This window comes from Terrapene carolina, unplaced genomic scaffold (genome assembly GCF_002925995.2).
Source record: "Terrapene carolina triunguis isolate 2854851 unplaced genomic scaffold, T_m_triunguis-2.0 Scaffold85, whole genome shotgun sequence".
NCBI classification, from domain to species: Eukaryota; Metazoa; Chordata; order Testudines; family Emydidae; genus Terrapene; species Terrapene triunguis.
The window spans coordinates 4,678,878-4,698,895 of record NW_020664436.1 but is presented as its reverse complement, the minus strand read 5'-3'; the positions used below and the strand labels follow the sequence as shown (position 1 = coordinate 4,698,895).

General features: G+C 45.5%; 1 protein-coding gene across 1 annotated transcript in view; it reads left to right on the top strand.

The window, feature by feature from the left end:
- DNAH8 (dynein axonemal heavy chain 8) overlaps positions 1–20,018 on the top strand; it is a 525,323-nt gene that overhangs the window by 308,567 nt on the left and 196,738 nt on the right. Inside the window, exons 44-46 of the mRNA XM_026649503.1 lie at positions 814–1,001; positions 12,281–12,367; positions 12,539–12,646. Of these exons, the coding sequence (XP_026505288.1) occupies positions 814–1,001; positions 12,281–12,367; positions 12,539–12,646 (383 nt within the window). The remainder of the gene's footprint in view (positions 1–813; positions 1,002–12,280; positions 12,368–12,538; positions 12,647–20,018) is intronic.

Genomic DNA, 20,018 nt, shown 5'->3' with positions numbered 1-20,018 from the left:
TTTCAATATTGATATTAATTTAATGTGGAAGGTACTTAGATATTGCAGTGATAGGCAGCCATACAAAATCCATAAATAGATAACATACAGTTTAAAAAAATTACATTTACAAATCTATATGAAGTTATTCGTGGTGAAAGTCTGAAATCTGGGAGCTGTGCTTGTAAGAGGACAGGAATACTAGTAGATACTGAGGAAAAGAGAAGCCATGTAGCTGTAAAAAGGTACTTTTCAGTTTCTGAAGTTCTGATCAGAAAAAAGATGCAGAAAGTGTGACTGAGTGATTTTAGAAAGATAGATTACATACCAGTAATCCTGATTACATAGTCCACCTTTTTATTCTCACAATTTTAGCATGAGTCTTGTGATTGTGTTCTGTTTAAAGTCCCAGCTGCTGGAGACAAGTGATTACATAAGAATCTTAGCTTTAACTTAAAAAAAAAGTAGTAAAAGTTTCTAGACTTCATGGTTGCAGAGGAAAGCTTGAAAGTGTGACCCAAGTGCACCATGAAGACTCAAAAAATAGAAGGCAGATAAAAAGAACTCAAATCTCATTTATTTTTTTAAAATTAAGAAACTAATCTTTATACTGAGTTATGGGTCCAACTGTAGGAAAACCTGTATCCAAGACTTGGCAATTCCCTGAAGAATTTAAAAATTTTATTCTGCTTGAGTTTCACTGTTAAGAAGTTTGTATACTGAACTGCCTGCAATATCTGCAGGAAGAGAGGTGCAGACCAAATAGCTTAGGCTTGTGTGGGAATCATTTCCAGAAACCATGTCATCAGCCACATTTTCCTTTTCCCATTGCAGGTCTTGCACAGTCAGGTTCCTGGGGATGCTTCGATGAATTTAACAGAATTGAATTACCTGTTTTATCGGTTGCAGCACAACAAATTTATATTATTTTAACAGCAAGGAAAGAAAGGAAAAAGCAATTCATATTTTCTGATGGAGATTGTGTAGATTTAAATCCAGAGTTTGGAATTTTTCTTACAATGGTAAATATATGAATGGAAGAGTGTCATTTGGTAATCTTTGATAAGAGAAGACAAATTATATAAATTAATAATATAGTAACTTGAAAACAATGCATATTGTTAATTACATTGTAGTATCTACATAGTAATGATTTTGCAAACAATAAGTATGCAATACCTTACCACCACACTATCTCCTGAAAATGTTTTTTGAATTTTTTTAAAACCAAAGCCCAGATATTTTTGCCTAAATGAATGCTGCTTCCTTCTGTATAATGAATCATGAATGTGAATTACCTATGAATGTATTAATAGTTTTGTTCCTTATTTCATGATAGTGATGGCTAGTCCTCTAAAAAGATTGCCACAGATCTGGGGGTGGGGGTCTTAATTTTTAATAGTATGCAAATTCTGAACCCCTGCAATAAAATATTCTTGATGTTCTTGATGTGCTTCTCCATATATATTCTGCTTTTGGCATGCATACATCCCCAAGCACTCAAGATTGGAATATTTGGGCCAGCAAAGTCTGTTGGGCTGTGCCTGTGTTTTGAGTGCCCTCATGTCCCTTTCTTTTGCTCACACACACACAGCTGAGGGCACAAAGGTCAGAGTGGGGCCAAACAACCCTCAGTGCTCTCTTACCTCCCATGGTTGCAAGATGGAACTGCAAGCCAGTGTTTCTTTCTCTTGTGCGAATGCATATCTAAAACAAATGCATTGTATATAATTAACACTTTAGAATAGCTTTAGTAGTTAGGATTAGTATAGGTTTATTACATTTCTGTTACAGGTAAATTTTTTCTGGTTAGCTGGTACCAGGCTTCAGCCTTTATGGATGAGCAAAACCTCAAATAATGTCCCTCATGTGAGGCAGCTGTATCCCTCAGTGATGGTCATATAAGTTGTCCGTTAGACTTGTTGAGAAAAAAGTTTATCCAGATCCAGATATACAGAATAAACCCATATCTGAGCAGTCTTCCTGAAATGCCCTGCAGCCAGCTCTTGGACTCCTGCTCAGGGGCGGCAGGTTTGTATAATTTTTGGTAGTGCCCAGAACAGGTCCAAGTCCCGCCCTCCCCCCTACCTGCTTTGTAAGCTGATACATGTTTTTTAAAATAATGTAAAAATGTGAGGGCACTGGGGTGGGGCTGGAGATGAGGGGTTTGGGGTGTGGGAGGAGCTTTGGTAGAGGGTTGGGGTGCGGGGGTGGGGCTGGGGGTTCATGGTGCAGGAGGGGGCTCAGGGCTGGGGCAGAGCGTTAGGTTGTGAGGTCTTTGGCTGGGGGTGTGGACTCTGGGGTGGGGCGGGGCTGGGGGATGAGGACTTTGGGGTGCAGGCAGGCTGCCCCCAGCTGGGGCCAGAGAGGAGGACTCCCCCTCACCCAGCTCTCTCCCCACCTCCCGGCAGCACACTCACCTCACACCACTGTCACTGCACGAGCTCCTAGGGCCCCTCTTAGGTCCAGGAAGCCCCCTTGCCTCCCCTGTGGTGGGTGTGGGGGGAGCTGCCATCACATGGGCACCTCCTCCCCTGCTGCTGCCCCTCACTGTAGCCTCACTGGGGGTGGGGCTGCCCCTTGCCCAACATGGGGCAGGAGCAGTGACAGCGGATGGGAGGTACTCTGTGCTGGTGGAGGGTCCCACCGGAAAAAGGAAGGGTCCATCCGAGGTGGAAAGGCAGGGTCAGGGTCAGCCTGGGTCAGCCTGCCCTGGCACTAGTGATTGGGGGGTGCTAGGACCCTGCGGTGGCCGTTGATGCTGGGAGCCAGCAGGAAGGAGTGCAGCGTGGAGCTGCAGGGGGCAGGTGCCCAGGGCGCAGGCAGGGACGCTCGAGGGAGACACGCTGGGGCGGCAGGCGGGGCTGGGGGAGAGACCAGGCCCCAAACATTGGTGGAGCTGGGCCCCTGGGCCCTGAATATTGCTGGAGCATGGGCACCATAGGCCCATATAACTCTCCACCCCTGCTCCTGCTCCCATGAAACACGCTCCTTGGCTACTCCTGTGTTAAGTATTCATCACTGACTGTTAGTGGTAGGACACAGAATACTTCTTCTAAAGCACAAGCAGAGGTCTCTAATAAAGAGGCATAGTTTGCCTCATTCCTCCTCAGTCAAGGGTAGTACAAGGCCTAAATTAGATCATTCAGACACTCATAAAGACTCTAGTCGCTGTACATCAATATTAGCCATTGTCTCTGGCACAAGCTCCACAGCTCTCAATACTGACATCAGAGCTCACTCTAGAAGTACCAACTATATTGGTATCACCATTGTCAGCAACTTCCACCCAGTGCTGTCATCCTCAAAATGTTGTTCACAGTACCAGCTGTCTTAACACTGAGATTCACAGTAGTGGGTAAATCTAGTGATATCCACCCTTCCTGAGTCACCAATATTGTCTTTGGTACCAGATACAATCCTTGGTACTGGCAAGCATTCTTCATTGGGCCCTGGGGCCCCTACCAAATCAGATCCTCCACTGGTAGAGAATTATTACTTTTCCACATCTGCTTCAGACTGCAGTTGGGGGAGAGAGCTCTCCCACATATTCCCCAAGATCTCAATGCATCTCATAGAGATTCCAGAGCACAAGGCTACCCTAGTAGACACAAGAGATATAAGAGGGACATCGTCTCAGGTATCCTACACCACAGTCCCTTGTGCATTTTACTTCTGGCTCCCATGCTTGGCCATACTGGGCACCACAGGATCTTCAACATGCCAGAAAACGCACTTCCTCTGTCCTTTCCAGGGCTAGATCTGCCTCCCCTTAGGGTTCAGCAACAACAATCCCAGGTGTCAATTGCGAATACTCAGCAATTACAAATTTCTGATGAGGAATTCCATCTGCCTACTGAACTCACTCTTGTTGCCATTTCATCATTATCACCTCATGAGGCTGTGGTCCCATCTACTCAATCACCTCCTGATGGCTACAGGGTGTTTCAAGACCTCCTTTGATGAAGGGCTGTGACTTCAGAAAAACCATTTGATGTGGTGCATGACAAATCTCTCCAATTGTTAGATACCATGCACTCCTGAATGCCAGCAAGACTGGCTATGCTAATCAATGAAGGACTGTTAGAGCCAGCACAGCTCTTGTTGCAGAACCCCCATCTGTTCCACTGCCTTTGAAAATGGAAGAGAAAAGGTACCAGACACCATCAGGATTTCAGTATTTTTATACTAATTCACACCTAGAGCTTTTGTGGTTACCACTGCCCAAGAGCAAACAAGGCATCAGAGCTTCAAGGCAATACCTAAGAAAAGGGAACTCAAGTGACTGGATCTCTTTGGAAGGAAGAACTACTCACCTGCCAGTCTCTAGCTTAGAATTGCCAGCTACCAGGCACTCCTTTCCAAGTATGACTGCTTCAACGGGCACAAGCTATCAGACTTTACTGACTGGTTACAGCAGGAATCTAGAGAGGAATTAAGTTTCTTGATCTCTGAGGTTTGATTGGGAGTACTGTGTGGCGGGGTTCAGGGAGGGAGCACCACCTCCACCACCTGACTCAGCGGGCCACACAGACTGTGGGTCAGTGTCAACATCTGCTGCGGCTGTGCCAATTTCTGCTCCCATCAGCCTTCATGCCCAGCGCTGGCTCTGCCCCCAGAGACTGTGGCACATACCTTCCCCCACCCTGAAAACCCAAGGGGGAAGGGGCAGGTATTGTGTCTATTTTTGTCTGGGCTTGGGGGGCACAACCAAAAATTGTAACTTAAAGGGGGGTTCAGCTCATAAGGTTTGAAAACCGCTGCTCTAGATATTAGAAGAGCATTGGGCTTTTACCTGGACTGGTCTAAGCCATTCAGGTCTTTGTCTCAACTCTTTGTAACCATTTCAGATAGAGTAAAGGGCCAACTGGTCTCCACCCAGAGGATCTCTACCTGGATTTCCAGCTGCATTCATTTATGTTACTCATTGGCCAATGTCACACCTCCGAATAGAGTGATGGTGCACTCAAACAGGTTGAGAGCAACTTCTTCTGCCATTCTGGTTAGGATTCCCATTCTGGATATTAGTAATGCAGCTACCTGGTCATTGCTCTATATGTTTGCCTCTCACTGTGCCATCTCTCATCAATCAAGGGACAATGCCAGATTTGGTCAAGTTGTCCTTCACTCCTTGTTCAGGTAGACTAGTTCAAATTGCTTGTGGGTCACCTACAGTGAAATGGACACGTGTGATCACTCAAAGAAGAAAAAACGGTTCTTTGAGTGCTTACTCATGTCCATTCCAATGTAGGTGTGCGCATGCATGTGCACGGTAGCCAGAAGTTTTTCCCTCAGTAGTATCCATCAGGTCAGCTCCTGCGCCCCCTGGAGTGACGCCCTCATGGCACGGTATATAGGGGCCTGCCTGCCCTCTTCCCCTTCAATTCCTTCTTACCGCTCATGATGGTTGCTGGAACATTACTGGTCTCTTGGTCATGCAAGTGCTTCCTTCTGTAAATAGAAAATTGTATTTAGTTATTACATTAGTCGGTAGTTAGAACAATAGTTAACTGAGTTAGTATAGGTTTAGTTCCCTGCACGCGGGGCTCAACTGCCCCGGCTCCGGGGCATGCCTCGATCCCAAGGCTTTAAGCCATGTGCTGCATGCCACAAACTGATGCCGGTGAGTGATCCACATGACAGTTGCTTAAAGTGCCTCGGAGAGACACATTCAAGAGAGGTTTCAGAGTGGTAGCCGTGTTAGTCTGTATCAGCAAAAAGAACGAGGAGTACTTGTAGCACCTTAGCCTCCAGCTTTCATCCAGACCACACCACACGATCCATTGTCTACAGCCAAGCTCTAAGATACAACCGCATTTGCTCCAACCCCTTAGACAGAGACAAACACCTACAAGATCTCTATCAAGCATTCTTACAACTACAATACCCACCTGCTGAAGTGAAGAAACAGATTGACAGAGTCAGAAGAGTACCCACAAGTCACCTACTACAGGACAGTCCCAACAAAGAAAGTAACAGAACGCCACTAGCCGTCACCTTCAGCCCCCAACTAAAACCTCTCCAGCGCATCATCAAGGATCTACAACCTATCCTGAAGGACGATCCCTCACTCTCACAGATCTTGGGAGACATGCCAGTCCTCGCTTACAGACAGCCCCCCAACCTGAAGCAAATACTCACCAGCAACCACGCACAACAGAACAAAAACACTAACCCAGCAACCTATCCTTGCAACAAAGCCCGTTGCCAACTCTGTCCACTGTGATACAGGAGGGCCAGGGAGCAGTGGGAGAGTGGTAGAGGGGAAGTATATAAGCCCTAGGTTAATTAAGGCATGGTTCCCTGTAGACTAGGGAGGGTTGCTACAGGTTAATTGGAGCACCTGTAGTCTATTAAGGCCCTGTTAGCAACCTAATAAACCCCCCTGCTTCAGGCAGTCAAGAGAGAAGGAGGAAGGAGAGAGGACTGGAGCTTGGAGGTGTGCTGTGAGACTTTGAAGATCAGAAAACCGGAGTAAGGGAGACCCTGCCTCAGCAGGGGAGGGAGACTCCCTCCCCCAGTGTTTAAGGACCGAAGGTACCCCACCCAAGGGGGAAGAGGGTAAGAACCCACAGGGGTTGAGAGGGGCTGGGGCTCAGAGTAAGGAGCAAACCCAGACCCCTCTCCTGCTTCCCTCCTTTACCACCTTCATAGGCCACTAGTGGGGCCCTTGGTGCCCCAAGAGCAGGGGCAAGGGGTGGCATCTTAGACCCCCACCAAGAAAAGCACAGGACCCACCATTCTACATTGGCCATCTTGTCATACCACATATCTATTCAGGGGACACCATCATAGGACCTAATCACATCAGCCAGACCGTCAGGGGCTCGTTCACCTGCACATCTACCAATGTGATATATGCCATCATGTGCCAGCAATGCCCCTCTGCCATGTACATTGGCCAAACCTGACAGTCTCTATGCAAAAAAATAAATGGACAAAAATCAGATGTGAAGATCAGACATGAAGATTCAAAAACTAGTCAGAGAACACTTCAACCTCCCTGGTCACTCAGTTACAGACCTCAAAGTCGCAATACTCCAACAAAAAAACTTCAAAAACAGATTCCAACAAGAAACTGCAGAATTGGAATTAATTTGCAAACTAGACACCATTAAATTAGGCTTGAATAAAGACTGGGAGTGGATGGGTCATTACACAAAGTAAAAACTATTTCCCCATGCTAATTTTTTCCCCTACTGTTACTCACACCTTCTTGTCAACTGTTGGAAATGAGCAATCCTGATTATCACTACAAAAGTTTTTTTTCTCCTGCTGATAATACCTCACCTTATTTGATTACTTTCATTACAGTTGGTATGGCAACACCCATTTTTTCATGTTCTCTCTGTATATATATCTTCCTACTGTATTTTCCACTGCATGTATCCGATGAAGTGGGTTTTAGCCCACGAAAGCTTATGCTCAAATAATTTTGTTAGTTTCTAAGGTGCCACAAGTACTCCTTGTTCCTTTTACATTCAAGAGAGGTGCCACATCTGTAAGAACTTTACATGTAGGACCACGAAGGAGAGGGACAATAGGTTAAAGTTCCTTCTAATTGAAGTGGCACTTTGTCCCCATACAGATCCGCAAGGGGAATTGGCACGGACCACCTCAGGGTCGGTTAGGAGCGCCCTGGAGTCCCTGTGTCACAACATCGCTTTTCCTCTTCGGCACCAAGGAAGGACACTAAAAAGGACTGCTGGTCCTGTTATTCTCCACCAGTGCACAAGAAGATGATCCCTGCACCAGCTCCTCAGCACCACTTACCATTGCTGGTGCTGAAGAAGAGACAGCATAAGATGAACCATGGGCACTTGCTGACCCCAAGGCCTGCAGGCCATAGGCGCTCAGAGAGGGTGTTACCCACACCAGGCCACTCTGAGGCAGCAGTAGAGTGCACAATTTCATCAATTCCAGTGCCAGGAAGGGCATCATTGAGTCCGATGCAAATAAGGGAGAAACCACTAGGGAAACTCAACTCTGGCTTTACCATCAACACCAGAGGCATTCCACGCGGCGAGGGACCTCCTCTCCTTCCTGATGCCGCCATCTTCAGTGGGGCATGAACAATCAACGGCCACCCAGGCACTGAGAGAGGCTACGGCACCAAAGCAAGTGCCTACCAAGGGCAAGCCAGCTATGATGCAGTGGCACAGCTCTTCCCACAGGTGGCACCACTACAACTTGTGGCACCGATGCACTTCACGACACTGGTCTATGTCACGACAGTGCTCTCCCCTGCGACACTGCTCTACTTCCCAGCACCGCCCCACTTCGGCACCAAACTGCTCATCGCCCCCCACAACTCTGCTCACCGGCGCCGACTGGCACCGCACCACCGTGGTCGTCCAGGAGTGACTTTCCTGAATCAGACTCAGAGGCTGAATCCTATGCCTCATGGGAGAACAGACATGGTTGGGCTACAGACACCGAGTGCTGGACATAGTGCAAGGGGTTGACATGGACACCATGGCCGCCAACTCAATGGCAGATACTTATGCAGTGGCCAGTTTGGAACCCATAGGCATTCCAACAGCTCCAAGGGCCCCATTCAGGACACTCATACTCAGCGACTTCTAAAGCTCCCCCACAGTCCCCCTCGGAACAGGGTTCGGTTCCCGGGGCCGAGGTCAGTGCAGAGGCCGGTGCTGATGCCAGTACCTTGGAACGAGATACACCTTCACGGGACCCATCTACAGAAGAGATGGTTCCAGGTCCGGTCCCTGTACAGGCTTTGTCATCCTCCTCCTGAGATGAGGCACTAGTGGGGACTGCTGTGGTGCCCACGCAGGATGACTGTAGGGCACATCAGGAGCTTCTGCACAGGATGGCCCAAAACTTGGGCATTCAGGCAGAAGAAATCACTGAGGCTGCTCACTCCCTCGTGTACATATTGGAACCCTCAGGGCCGTTGCGAGTTGCCTTACTCCTGAATGGGGCTACTCTGGAGCTGATAAAGGATCTTTGGCAAACTCTTACATCGATACATCTAAGAGAACAGAGAGGAAGTATTTCACTCCTCAAAAGGGTTGAGTTCCTATGTACTCACCTGCCACTGGGCTCCTTGGTTGTCTCCGCGGTGAATGAAAAAGAGAGGCAGGGACAGCAGGGGCCATCCCCAAAAGCCAATGATGTAAAAACTGGACTTATTTGGCAGGAAAGTGTATTTAATGGGGGCCCTCCAGCTGAGGATAGCCAACCATCATGCCTTCTTAGGCTGGTATGGGTTTAATTCCGTGTCTGCCTTGGAAAAGTTCAAGGAGCTCCTGCCTCTAGAATTGAGGGGCGAGTTCACTGCCTTAGTGGAGGAAGGAAAGCAGTAACCAAGGTATCCCTCCAGGTGGCTCTGGATGAGGCAGATGCAGTTGCCTGAGTCATGGCCTCAGCGGTGGTGATGAAACAATTCTCCTGGTTACAGGCCTTGGGACTTCCATATGAGGTCCAGCAAACCATCCAGGACCTACCATTTGAAGGAGGCTCCCTCTTCTTGGTGCAAATGGCCTTTTGAGGGTACGCCTGAGGATGGTGTACCAGGACGTTACCTGGATCCTATCTTCCCTTTGTTTGTGGACCGGGAATGGTCCCACGTTACCACCAACCACTGCGTGTTGCGCACAGTAGAAGTGGGATATATCCTACAGTTCAGTTGTTCCCCTCCTTCCCACCCATCCTCTTCAGGGATTCTTCTCCCAAGAGATTTCTGGCCCAGGAGGCGCTGTCATTTCTCAGGGCAGGAGCAGTGGAGGAGGTTCCTCCGGAGCTAAGGAGCAGAGGTTTTACTCCCGTTATTTCCTGATCCCAAAGGCCAACGGTGACCTAAGACCCATTTGGGATCTGCGGAACCTCAAGAGCTTCATGAAAAAGCTTATGTTCCGCATGGTCTCACTGGCCTTGATTTATCACTTCTTTGTATCCAGGGGACTGGTATGCCACCCTCAACCTAAAGGACACATATTTTCACACTGCGATATTCTAAGGACACAGGAATATCTATAGTTTGTGGTGGACCACAACCATTATCAGTTCACAGTGCTCCCCTTTGGCTTATCAGCAGCACAAACTGCATGTCAGTTATGGTGACCTTCCTGAGGAGTTGGGTGCAAGTATACCCCTACCTGGCTGAGTGGCTGATCAAAGGCCAGTCCAGGATCCAAGTCAAAACTCACGTAGAACTGATACAGTTGATCTTTCAAGACTTGGGGCTATTGATAAACAAATAGAAATCGATATTTACACCAGCCCAGAGAACAGAATTAATTGGCATGGTCCTAGACTCCACCTGAGCCAGGCCTTTCTTCCAGGATGCTTATAGAAGGTGTGGCAGAACACCCCATTACTACAGTAAGGATGTGCTTGAAGCTGCTGGGTCACATGGCTTCATGCACTTATGTGGTGCAGCACGCAAGGCTGAAGCTAATGCTGCTCCAATTGTGGCTCGTGTCAGTATACGCATCAGGCCGCCATAATCTGGACAGGGTGGTTTCCCCTTCCCCCATCGATAACTGCAACGCTTCGATGGTGGCAGGACCCAGAGAACGTGTGTGCGGTTGTTCCCTTCTCAAGACCTGCTCCCATGCTGTCCCTAGGCATGGACGCTTCCAACGTGGGATAGGGAACCTATCTGGGGAGCCTCAGGACCAAGGCCTTTGGTCACAAGAAGAACTGGCTTTGCACGTCAATGTGAGAGAGCTAAGGGTGATGCACCTGGCCTGCCTGGCTTTCAGAATGCGTTTCGGGGGAAACCAGGCAGCGGTCCTCACGGACAGCACAACAGCAATATATTACATAAACAGACAAGGGAGGCTCGCTCCTCTCCCTTATGCCAGGAAGCTCTGAGTTTATGGAATTTTTGTATATCCCGTTCTATTCACCTTGAGGCATCATACCTGCCAGTGGTACAGAATGAGTTGGTGGACCATCTCAGCAGATCCTTTACCAACTATCACGAGTGGTCCATTCACCCAGACATCTTAAACATGATTTTCCAGAGGTGGGGTTTTCCCCAGTGGACCTGTTTTCAACAAGCCTCAACAAAAGATGCACCCAGTTCTGCTCTTTTTGGGGATAAAGGCCAGGGTCTCTCACAGATGCCTTTCTCCTCCCCGAACGGGAAGGCTCCTGTACACGTTTCCTCCTACATCCCTGATCCACAAGGTCTTACTCAAAGTCAAGAGGGATTGAGCACAGCTGATCCTCATAGCACTGGCTTGTCCGCACCCAAAATTTGTTCATAACCTTATTGGACCTCTCAGTGGACAGAATGATCAGCTTACCACTGCTCACAAGACCATGGTCACCAGCTCCCAACTGCACTACAAAGACATTGCACTACAGTACTTGTATGAGGTGAATTGAAAAATATTATTTCTTTTTATCTTTTTTACAGTGCAAATATTTGTAATAAAAATAATAATATAAAGTAAGCACTGTATACTTGGTATTCTGTGTTGCAATTGAAAACAATATGTTTGAAAATATAGAAAAAGATCCAAAATATTTATAATAAATTTAAATTGGTATTCTAGTATTGTTTAACAGTGCAATTAAAATGACCATCACTACTATTTTTTTAATCTCGTGATTAATTGTGATTATTGTTTAATCGTTTGACAGCCTGAATTTAGATGAAAGTCTAGTAATTCAAATGTTGCTTTATTGCATATATTTGGAGCTCCACAATTTAGTACTGTACCTTCTGGACAGTAGAAAAATAAATACACCATATAAGTTTCTAATGCTTTCAACTTCTCTTTTTGAAAATTGAATTTCTCCAAACAAGTAAAGGCATTTGTGTTTTTGGCAACTTAAATAGCCATTTTTCAATTATCCAAATGAAAAAAATTTATATTTTCTTACATTAGGAAAAAAGCACCTTTGCAAAATGTATAAAGCTCAAATATTGGATAGGTTTTTATTAAACTTAACTAAAATATTCTCTTTTGGAGTAAGACTAATGAAGAAAAAGTTTGGCCCAATAGATAATTTATTCCATAAAATTTTAAGCATCTGAAAGCTGGTTTATAATGAAAATGCGTTTTCAACCATAACTATACAAATGTTGTTACATTTGTAGCTATTTGTCAAAATTTCTTTCATGATATTTAATAATTAAACAGTAAACAAACGACTGATTCTGATCTCACTTACCATTATCTATAGTAATCTGGATCAGAATCAGGTCTTAAATATTTAAGTGATAATTAACATTCCTTAAGTAACTGGTCTAAACACTAAAAAAAATTATTCTAGACTACTGTAAGTAAGAATATTGTACAATATATGTTTTCATTTATAGAATCCTGGGTATGCCGGCCGTCAGGAGCTACCAGAAAATCTAAAAATTCAATTTAGAACTGTGTCCATGATGGTTCCAGATAGACAGGTAAAAATGATTACTTAGTTAAAGAGAAACCAAATATTTTAAGTTTATTGAGATCATTTAAAAAAAATATGTGCATATTTAAAAAAAAATTAGTCCATTTTCCTTTTTTTCCTTTCCTTCCAAAATTTTCAGAAAAATTAATGGAATTCTTAATGCTATATTGTATTTCAGATAATTATGAGAGTTAAGCTTGCAAGCTGTGGGTTTATTGATAATGTGGTCTTAGCTCAAAAATTCTTCGTTCTCTACAAACTTTGCGAGGAGCAGCTCACTAAGCAGGTGTGTTTCCTAGTCTTATGGTATTTACAATACAATTTTTCCTTTAGGTTTTGATCTGTGCACATTTCTATTGGAATATTAGTGTTATGTTTCTTTTAAAGTTGAAATATATTTCAAACAAAAAAATCTCTTTATAAAGTATATATTACCTTTGAGCAAACAACAATCTTATTTTTCACCCCTTTAAATAGATTTATACATATTTTGTAATAATAGTTTATAAATAATAATTTCTAATAATGTTGGTTCTGCACCCTCCTTAAGTCTCCTGCACAGATACACACACATGGATTTGATGCTGGATCTGTGCGTGAACCAACAAGAAATTATTACTATTTTAGGTTAACATGTATATTGCAGTAACACCTAAATGCCTCAGTTAGGTTGGACCCCATGTGCTAGGCATTAAACAAGTATTATAGTGGTGCACCGGTTCTGCTATGTTTAGGATTGTCTAGTACTTCCTGTTTAAAGGACAAATCTTCTAAGTGCCCTGAAATCTGCATGTTTACTCAGATTGTGTTGAAATTAGTTCTGCCTTATGTGGCATGGGATAGGGTTAGTGATCTAAATTTGGGATCAATTGAGCAATGTGTTCCCAAAATAAAGCCTTCCCAAAAAATAGCATTTCATAAAGTTCACAGATTCTACCAATTTGTTTTGCACAAACATGGGGCTCAAACCATAACTGTCATCATAGATCAGGAAGGAACCTCGATAGGTCATCTAGTCCAGTCCCCTGCACTTAGCCTGTCTCGATTAGCCCATGTTAAACACTCATGCACCAAACAGATTGCAATGCACATGTCCAGAGAAAATAGCCAAGAGGGTTTCCAGCCATTAAATTTTCACAGGGCCTGGATGGCTCCAGGACACGTTTTGACCATATATCTAGATGCTCTACGTTTGAAACTTACTCTCGGAAGAAATCTGAGAATAAACTGTAGCCATATTGCTACAATTAGCCTCTGTCAAGGAGGGTTGTTATTTGGGGAAATGTACAGCAGATAATTCAAAAATTCATTCAAACTTTTTAAAAAATAATGTACTCATATCATAGAATATTAGAGTTGGAAGAGACCTCAGGAGGTCATCTAGTCCAATCCCCTGCTCAAAGCAGAACCAACACCAACTAAATCATCCTAGCCAGGGCTTTGTCAAGCCGGGCCTTAAAAACCTCTAAGGATGAAGATTCCACCACCTCCCTAGGTAACCCATTCCAGTGCTTCACCACCCTCCTAGTGAAATAGTGTTTCCTGATATCCAACCTAGACCTCTGCTACTGCAACTTGAGAGCATTGCTTCTTGTTCTGTCATTTGCCACCATTGAGAACAGCCTAGCTCCATCCTCTTTGGAACCCCCCTTCAGGTAGTTGAAGGCTGCTATCAAATCCCCCCCTCACTCTTCTCTTCTGCAGACTAAATAACCCCAGTTCCCTCACCTTCTCCTCATAAGTCATGTGCCCCAGCCCCCTCATCAATTTCGTTGCCCTCTGCTGGACTCTCTCCAATTTGTCCACATCCCTTCTGTAGTGGGGGGACCAAAACTGGACACAATACTCCAGGTGTGGCCTCACCAGTGCCGAATAGAAGGGAATAATCACTTCCCTCGATCTGCTGGCAATGCTCCTACCTAATAGAGCCCAATATGCCTTTGGCCTTCTTGGCAACAAGGGCACACTGCTGGCTCATATCCAGCTTCTCATCCACTGTAATTCTCAGGTTCTTTTCTGCAGAACTGCTGCTTAGCCAGTTGGTCCACAGCCTGTAGCGATTCATGGGATTCTTACTTCCTAAGTGCAGTACTCTGCACTTGTCCTTGTTGAACCTCATCAGATTTCTTTTGGCCCAATCCTCCAATTTGTCTAGGTCACTCTGGACCCCATCCGTACCCTCCAGCTTACCTACCTCTCCCCCCAGCTTAGTGTCATCTGCGAACTTGCTGAGGGTGCAATTCATCCCATCATCCAGATCATTAATAAAGATGTTGAACAAAACCAGCCCCAGGACTGACCCCTGGGGCACTCCGCTTGATACCGGCTGCCAACTAGACATCAAGCCATTGATCACTACCCATTGAGCCCAATAATCTAGCCAGCTTTCTATCCACCTTATAGTCCATTCATCCAATCCATACTTTTTTAACTTGCTGGCAAGAATACTGTGGGAGACTGTATCAAAAACTTTGCTAAAGTCAAGATATATCACATCCACCACTTTCCCCATATCCACAGAGTCGGTTATCTCATCATAGGAAGACAATCAGGTTGGTCAGGCATGACTTGCCCTTGGTAAATCCATGTTGACTGTTTCTGATCACCTTCCTCTCCTCCAAGTGCTTCAATGCTTCATATGAATGATTGCTGGGAGAAGAGAGGGGATTTGTGGGCAGAAAAGTGGAGGGAGTAGAGGGAGAGGGGTTTGGGGATGTGGTGAGGGGAGAAAAGGGGAGAAGCTATTATGGGGAGAGGGATAAATGGAGAATGGATGATAAGGATGGAGAGATTGGTTAGGGTGCTCAGGTGTAGGGGAGAGAGTGAGGATTAGGGGAGTGAGACACTGGGCTGGTGCCAATTAGGGTGGAGCTCCACATTCCCTTTCCCATGTGTATGCTAAAATCGCATGGGACCTAATACTCTGGTAGGGGAAGGAATCTGAGCCCCTCTTCCTCTCCTAGTGTTTTTGCCGGGGCCTATTGGGGGTATAGTAAAGTGTGGAGTCCAGGTTAGTGCATAGCTTGGACTACCTAACCAAGCAATGTGTGATCCTCCAGTAAGCAGTAAGTTACTGTCTGTGATATGTGTATGAAGCAGCATAGGGCACCAGACAGCAAGGAGCAACTTTTTACATGCTAATGGCTTCTAAAGTTCTAATGGATTAATGTGACAGGAAGAGGGAGCTTTGCTGGAAAAGGTGTAGAGGGGAGCTGTATGTTGCAGGGGATGGTGGGGAAAGGATGGAAAAGAAGAAAGACATTCCGATCATTTCTCACACACATCAAGTTACTGTAATCACTATGTAATAAAACTGTCAAGATTTTGAACATAAACCATGTATGTGATTTCTCACACTGGCTCTGTCAGCAACTTCATCCTGCAAACTTTGTGAAGCATGAATAGGTTGTGCTGGTATGTGCCATATTTCTGTGTTTCTTGGTTTTCATATGTTTATGTTTGTAATATATTAACTCTTTATTTCCTTGTTTTCAGAGGTATGAGTTTTGCTGAACTTGATGTTCTGGAACGGCATGAGACATCTCTGGGCAACCTTAATTCTATGTTAACAAAGTTGTTTGTCAGTGAATATATAGTAAATGACAGTCTCTGCCATAAAGAGCTATCTAAGGCTTTGCCTACACTAGTTGACATTACAAGCTTGGGGTGTGATTCCTTGCTCGTGTACACATATTTGGGTTAGCTGTCATTGAGCTAGCATGAGTATAAATAGTAGTGCAGCCACAGTAGCACAGACAGCAACAGCATGGCTTAGCTATGCCACATGTGTACCCACTGGTTGCAGGTGGGTTTGTAGCTGGCACAGCTAACCAGCCTTCAATGCCACTGCCCATGCTACCATGGCTACAGTACTATTTATACTCATGATAGCTTGCTGAAAACTAGTGAAAATATGTGAAGCTCGGAATCACACATGAGCTCATAGAAACGTAAGGTTGGAAGGGACCTCAGGAAGTCATCAAGTCCAGCCCCCTGTGCTGTGACAGGACCAAGTAAACCTACACCATCCCAGACAGGTTTTGTCCAACTTGTTTTTAATAGCTTCCAATGATGGGGACTTCACAACCTCCCTTGGAAGCCTATTCCAGAGCTTAACTACCCTTATAGTTAGAAAGTTTTTCATAAAATCTAATCTAAATCTCCCTCGCTGCAGATTAAGCCCACTATTTCTTGTCCTACCTTTACTGGACATGGATAACAATTGATCACAGTCCTCTAGATAACCGCTCTTAACATACTGGAAGACTTATCAGGTCCCCCCTCAGTATTCTCTTCTCAAGTCTAAACATGTCCAGTGTTTTTTAACCTTTCCTCATAGGTCAGGTTTTCTAAACCGTTTATCATTTTTGTTGCTCTCCTCTGGACATTTTTCAGTTTTTTTCACATCTTTCCTAAAGTGTGGTGCCCAGCTGGGGCCTCACCAGTGCCGAGTACAGCAGCACAATTACCTCCTATGTCTTACATACAACACCCCTGTTAATACACCCCAAAATCATATTAGCCTTTTTTGCAGCTGCATCACATTGAGGCTCACATTTAGTTTGTGGTCCACTATAACTCCCAGATCCTTTTCAGCAGGACTACCACCTAGACAGTTATTCCCCATTTTGTAGCTTTGCATTTGACTTTTCCTTCCTAAGTGAAGTATTTTGCACTTGTCTCTATTGAATTTCATCTTATTGAATTCAGATCAATTCTCCAATTTGGCAAGGTCATTTTGAATTTTAAACCTGTTTTCCAAAGTGTTCACAACCCCTCCCAGGTTGGTATCATCCTCAAATTTTATAAGCATACTCTCTACTCCATTATCCAAGTCATTCACCATAATTTCTTCTTTGAGTGATGTCCCTATGGGTGCTCCCCTTGTAGGTGCGGCAGTGCCCCCTCTGCCTGGTATCAGAGATATTCATTAGCAGTGCCCATCGGACCGCACATGCACACCTCCCCATCTCACGCTGTGCGTGGGACGTATATATAGTGCTGTGTAGTCCGACCACCCACAATTCCTTCTGTACCGCCTTTGGTCCACGATGGAATCTGCAGCAGAGACCGCTTCTCCTAATCCCTCACTAGAAAGCGCCTTACCTGTTAGTGCAGTTTCTTTCTTTCTTTCTTTCTTTCTTAAAAAAATATTTTTTTGTTTTAATTTTACCTTCACTGTTATTTCACAGCTTAGGTTTCCATTTCCCTGCTTCCTGCCCTTCTCAACTGGAAGCTTTTCCCTTCACCCTTATGCCCGGAGCCTGAAAAGACTAGATTAAAACTTCTCATGGAGAAATCACTGCAATTGGCATTGGACCTGGACCCAGACTCTTCCATGGAGAGGCCCTCACACTCTGCCAGGTAGTCTGCCGATCTTCACTCCCCACGTTGCTTGAAGAGAAAGTCTTCTCTTTCTCGCTCAGATGAAAAGAAATGGGCTCCCTCCTCACACTTTGAGGCACAGCCCACCAGAATACAGTCCCCAGCGAGGTCTGTTGCCTCAGCATCGTCTGACAGGGAACACAGCTCCAGTGCCTGTCCAAGTATCTCTGGTACTGATGCGAAGAAACGGTCTAAAGACCCTAACTGGGTAGACCTACAGTCCTCAGCACCATTTCTGAGCTCTGGGGAAACAAGACAGGCCAATTTCAGGAGCTACAGCACAGACAAAAATGTCAGAATTGGCACCCTTTCCGACACCGACAAAACCATCAGCACCAGCCAAGCCATTGGCATCGGCCAAGTCTCTGGTGCCACCTACGGACACTTCAGGGGAATACACCCTTCGATACCAAGTCATACACTGGCACCAATGATGCTTTCCCCCCCTCCACAAGACTTTAGATACCCTAAAGACCTGTTGATATCTGACACTCCTGAGTCTCCTCTCGGTTGACGTGCCCTCCCCCCACTTCTGCCCTTCTCTTCAGACTCACAACACTCCTCCCTTTCTCCACCAAGGATGGTACCTCCCTTCCCCAGCAACGAGGAGGGCTCCCATCACTCCCTTGTCTACCAGGCAAATCACACCTGCTCATTCTCACTATCCACAATCCACATCTGGTCCACAATCTTAGCATGGACCACCATGTATGCAGCCACGTTTCTCTCCCTCACAATGGCCATATTGGGACCCTTGGGCCATGTACAGGGCACAGTTTGGGAACTCTCCCAGGGAGCAAAGCCGGAGACCTACACCTCTCCCTTCTCCATTGGTCCCCCATCGGGACCAACTGAAGAGGAGGAACAAGAGCAGGCTCCACCAACACTACATTTTCCTCCTCATCTCCTGATGAGGCTATCATGTCTCCACCTCCTACATCTCCTGATGACTTCAGGCATTTTCAGGACTTACTCCACAGGATTGCAGACTCCCTGCAGATTCCTTTGGAGGAAGTCAAGGACCAGAAGCATAAACTGCTTGATCTCCTCCACACATCCTCTTCTTCCAAGATCATACTACTGAGCAAGGAGGCTCTTTTCGACACTGTGAAGCTGCTCTGGCAGACCCCAGTATCTATCCCTCTGACCTGCAAAAGCAGTGACAAAAAATATTATGTTCTGGCGAAGGATGTGAAATTTCTATTTTTGCACCCAAGCCCAAATTCTTTGGTGGTCAATGCAGTAGAAGAGAGAGGCCATCAAAACCAATCCTGTGCTAGTCATCCAGACAGGCATTGGAAACACCTACACTTATTTGAACACACAGCATATTCATCACCAATGCTCCAATTTAGAATCTCCAACTACAAAGCTCTCATGGCTAAGTATAATTAAGTAAATTACTCTAAATTGAAGGAATTCTGCCATGACCTGCCTAAGGCTAAGAAAGAGCAATTCCAGTCTTTAACCTAGGAAGGACATCTTCAAGCCCGAATAGCCCTACAAGCCTTGTTAGACTCTGCAGACATTGCTGCCCAATCCATCACGACTGCTGTGGTCATGAGGCAAGCATCATGGCTCCACCTCTCAGGTTTTCATAAAGAGGTACAAACCACAGTAGAGGACTTACCTTTTGAGGGCCAGAAACTATTCTTGGAGCGCACAGACGATTCTCTACACTCCAATCTCTTGGCATTTAACTACCTGTGCTGAAGAGATGCCTGGGGAAATATCATCTCCCCCCACAATCCTGACCACAGTAGTACACCCCTCAATAGCACTATGACATTCAGTGCCCAAGACAAAGACCACCTACCAAACGTAGAGAGCCCGCTCCTCAAGGGGCTACCTCTCTTACCCCTCACTGAAGTAACAATTTTGAAGGTGTTATCAAGGACCCAAGAAGCCTCCCCCTATTCCAGTCATTCCCACCATCTTTGACATTCCAACCATTTAGCAACTGACTAGCTCTGTGTTTCCCATCTTGGAGACTAATCACCTCGGAGAGGTGGGTTCTAGAGATAATCAAGGAAGGATACTCCATCCCCTTCCTATCCATTCTGCCCTGTCACCCCCTCTTCCTGTCCCTCTTCAAGGACCCCTTTCATGATTCCATTCTATGGGGAGAAATAAATCATCTTCTGCAACTGGGAGCCATAGCACTGGTTCCTTCCCAGCACATGGGACAGGGTTTCTACTACTACTGTTTCCTGATCCAGAAGAAATCCGGCAGCTGGTGACCTGGACCTTTGCAATCTAAACAAGTTTGTCAA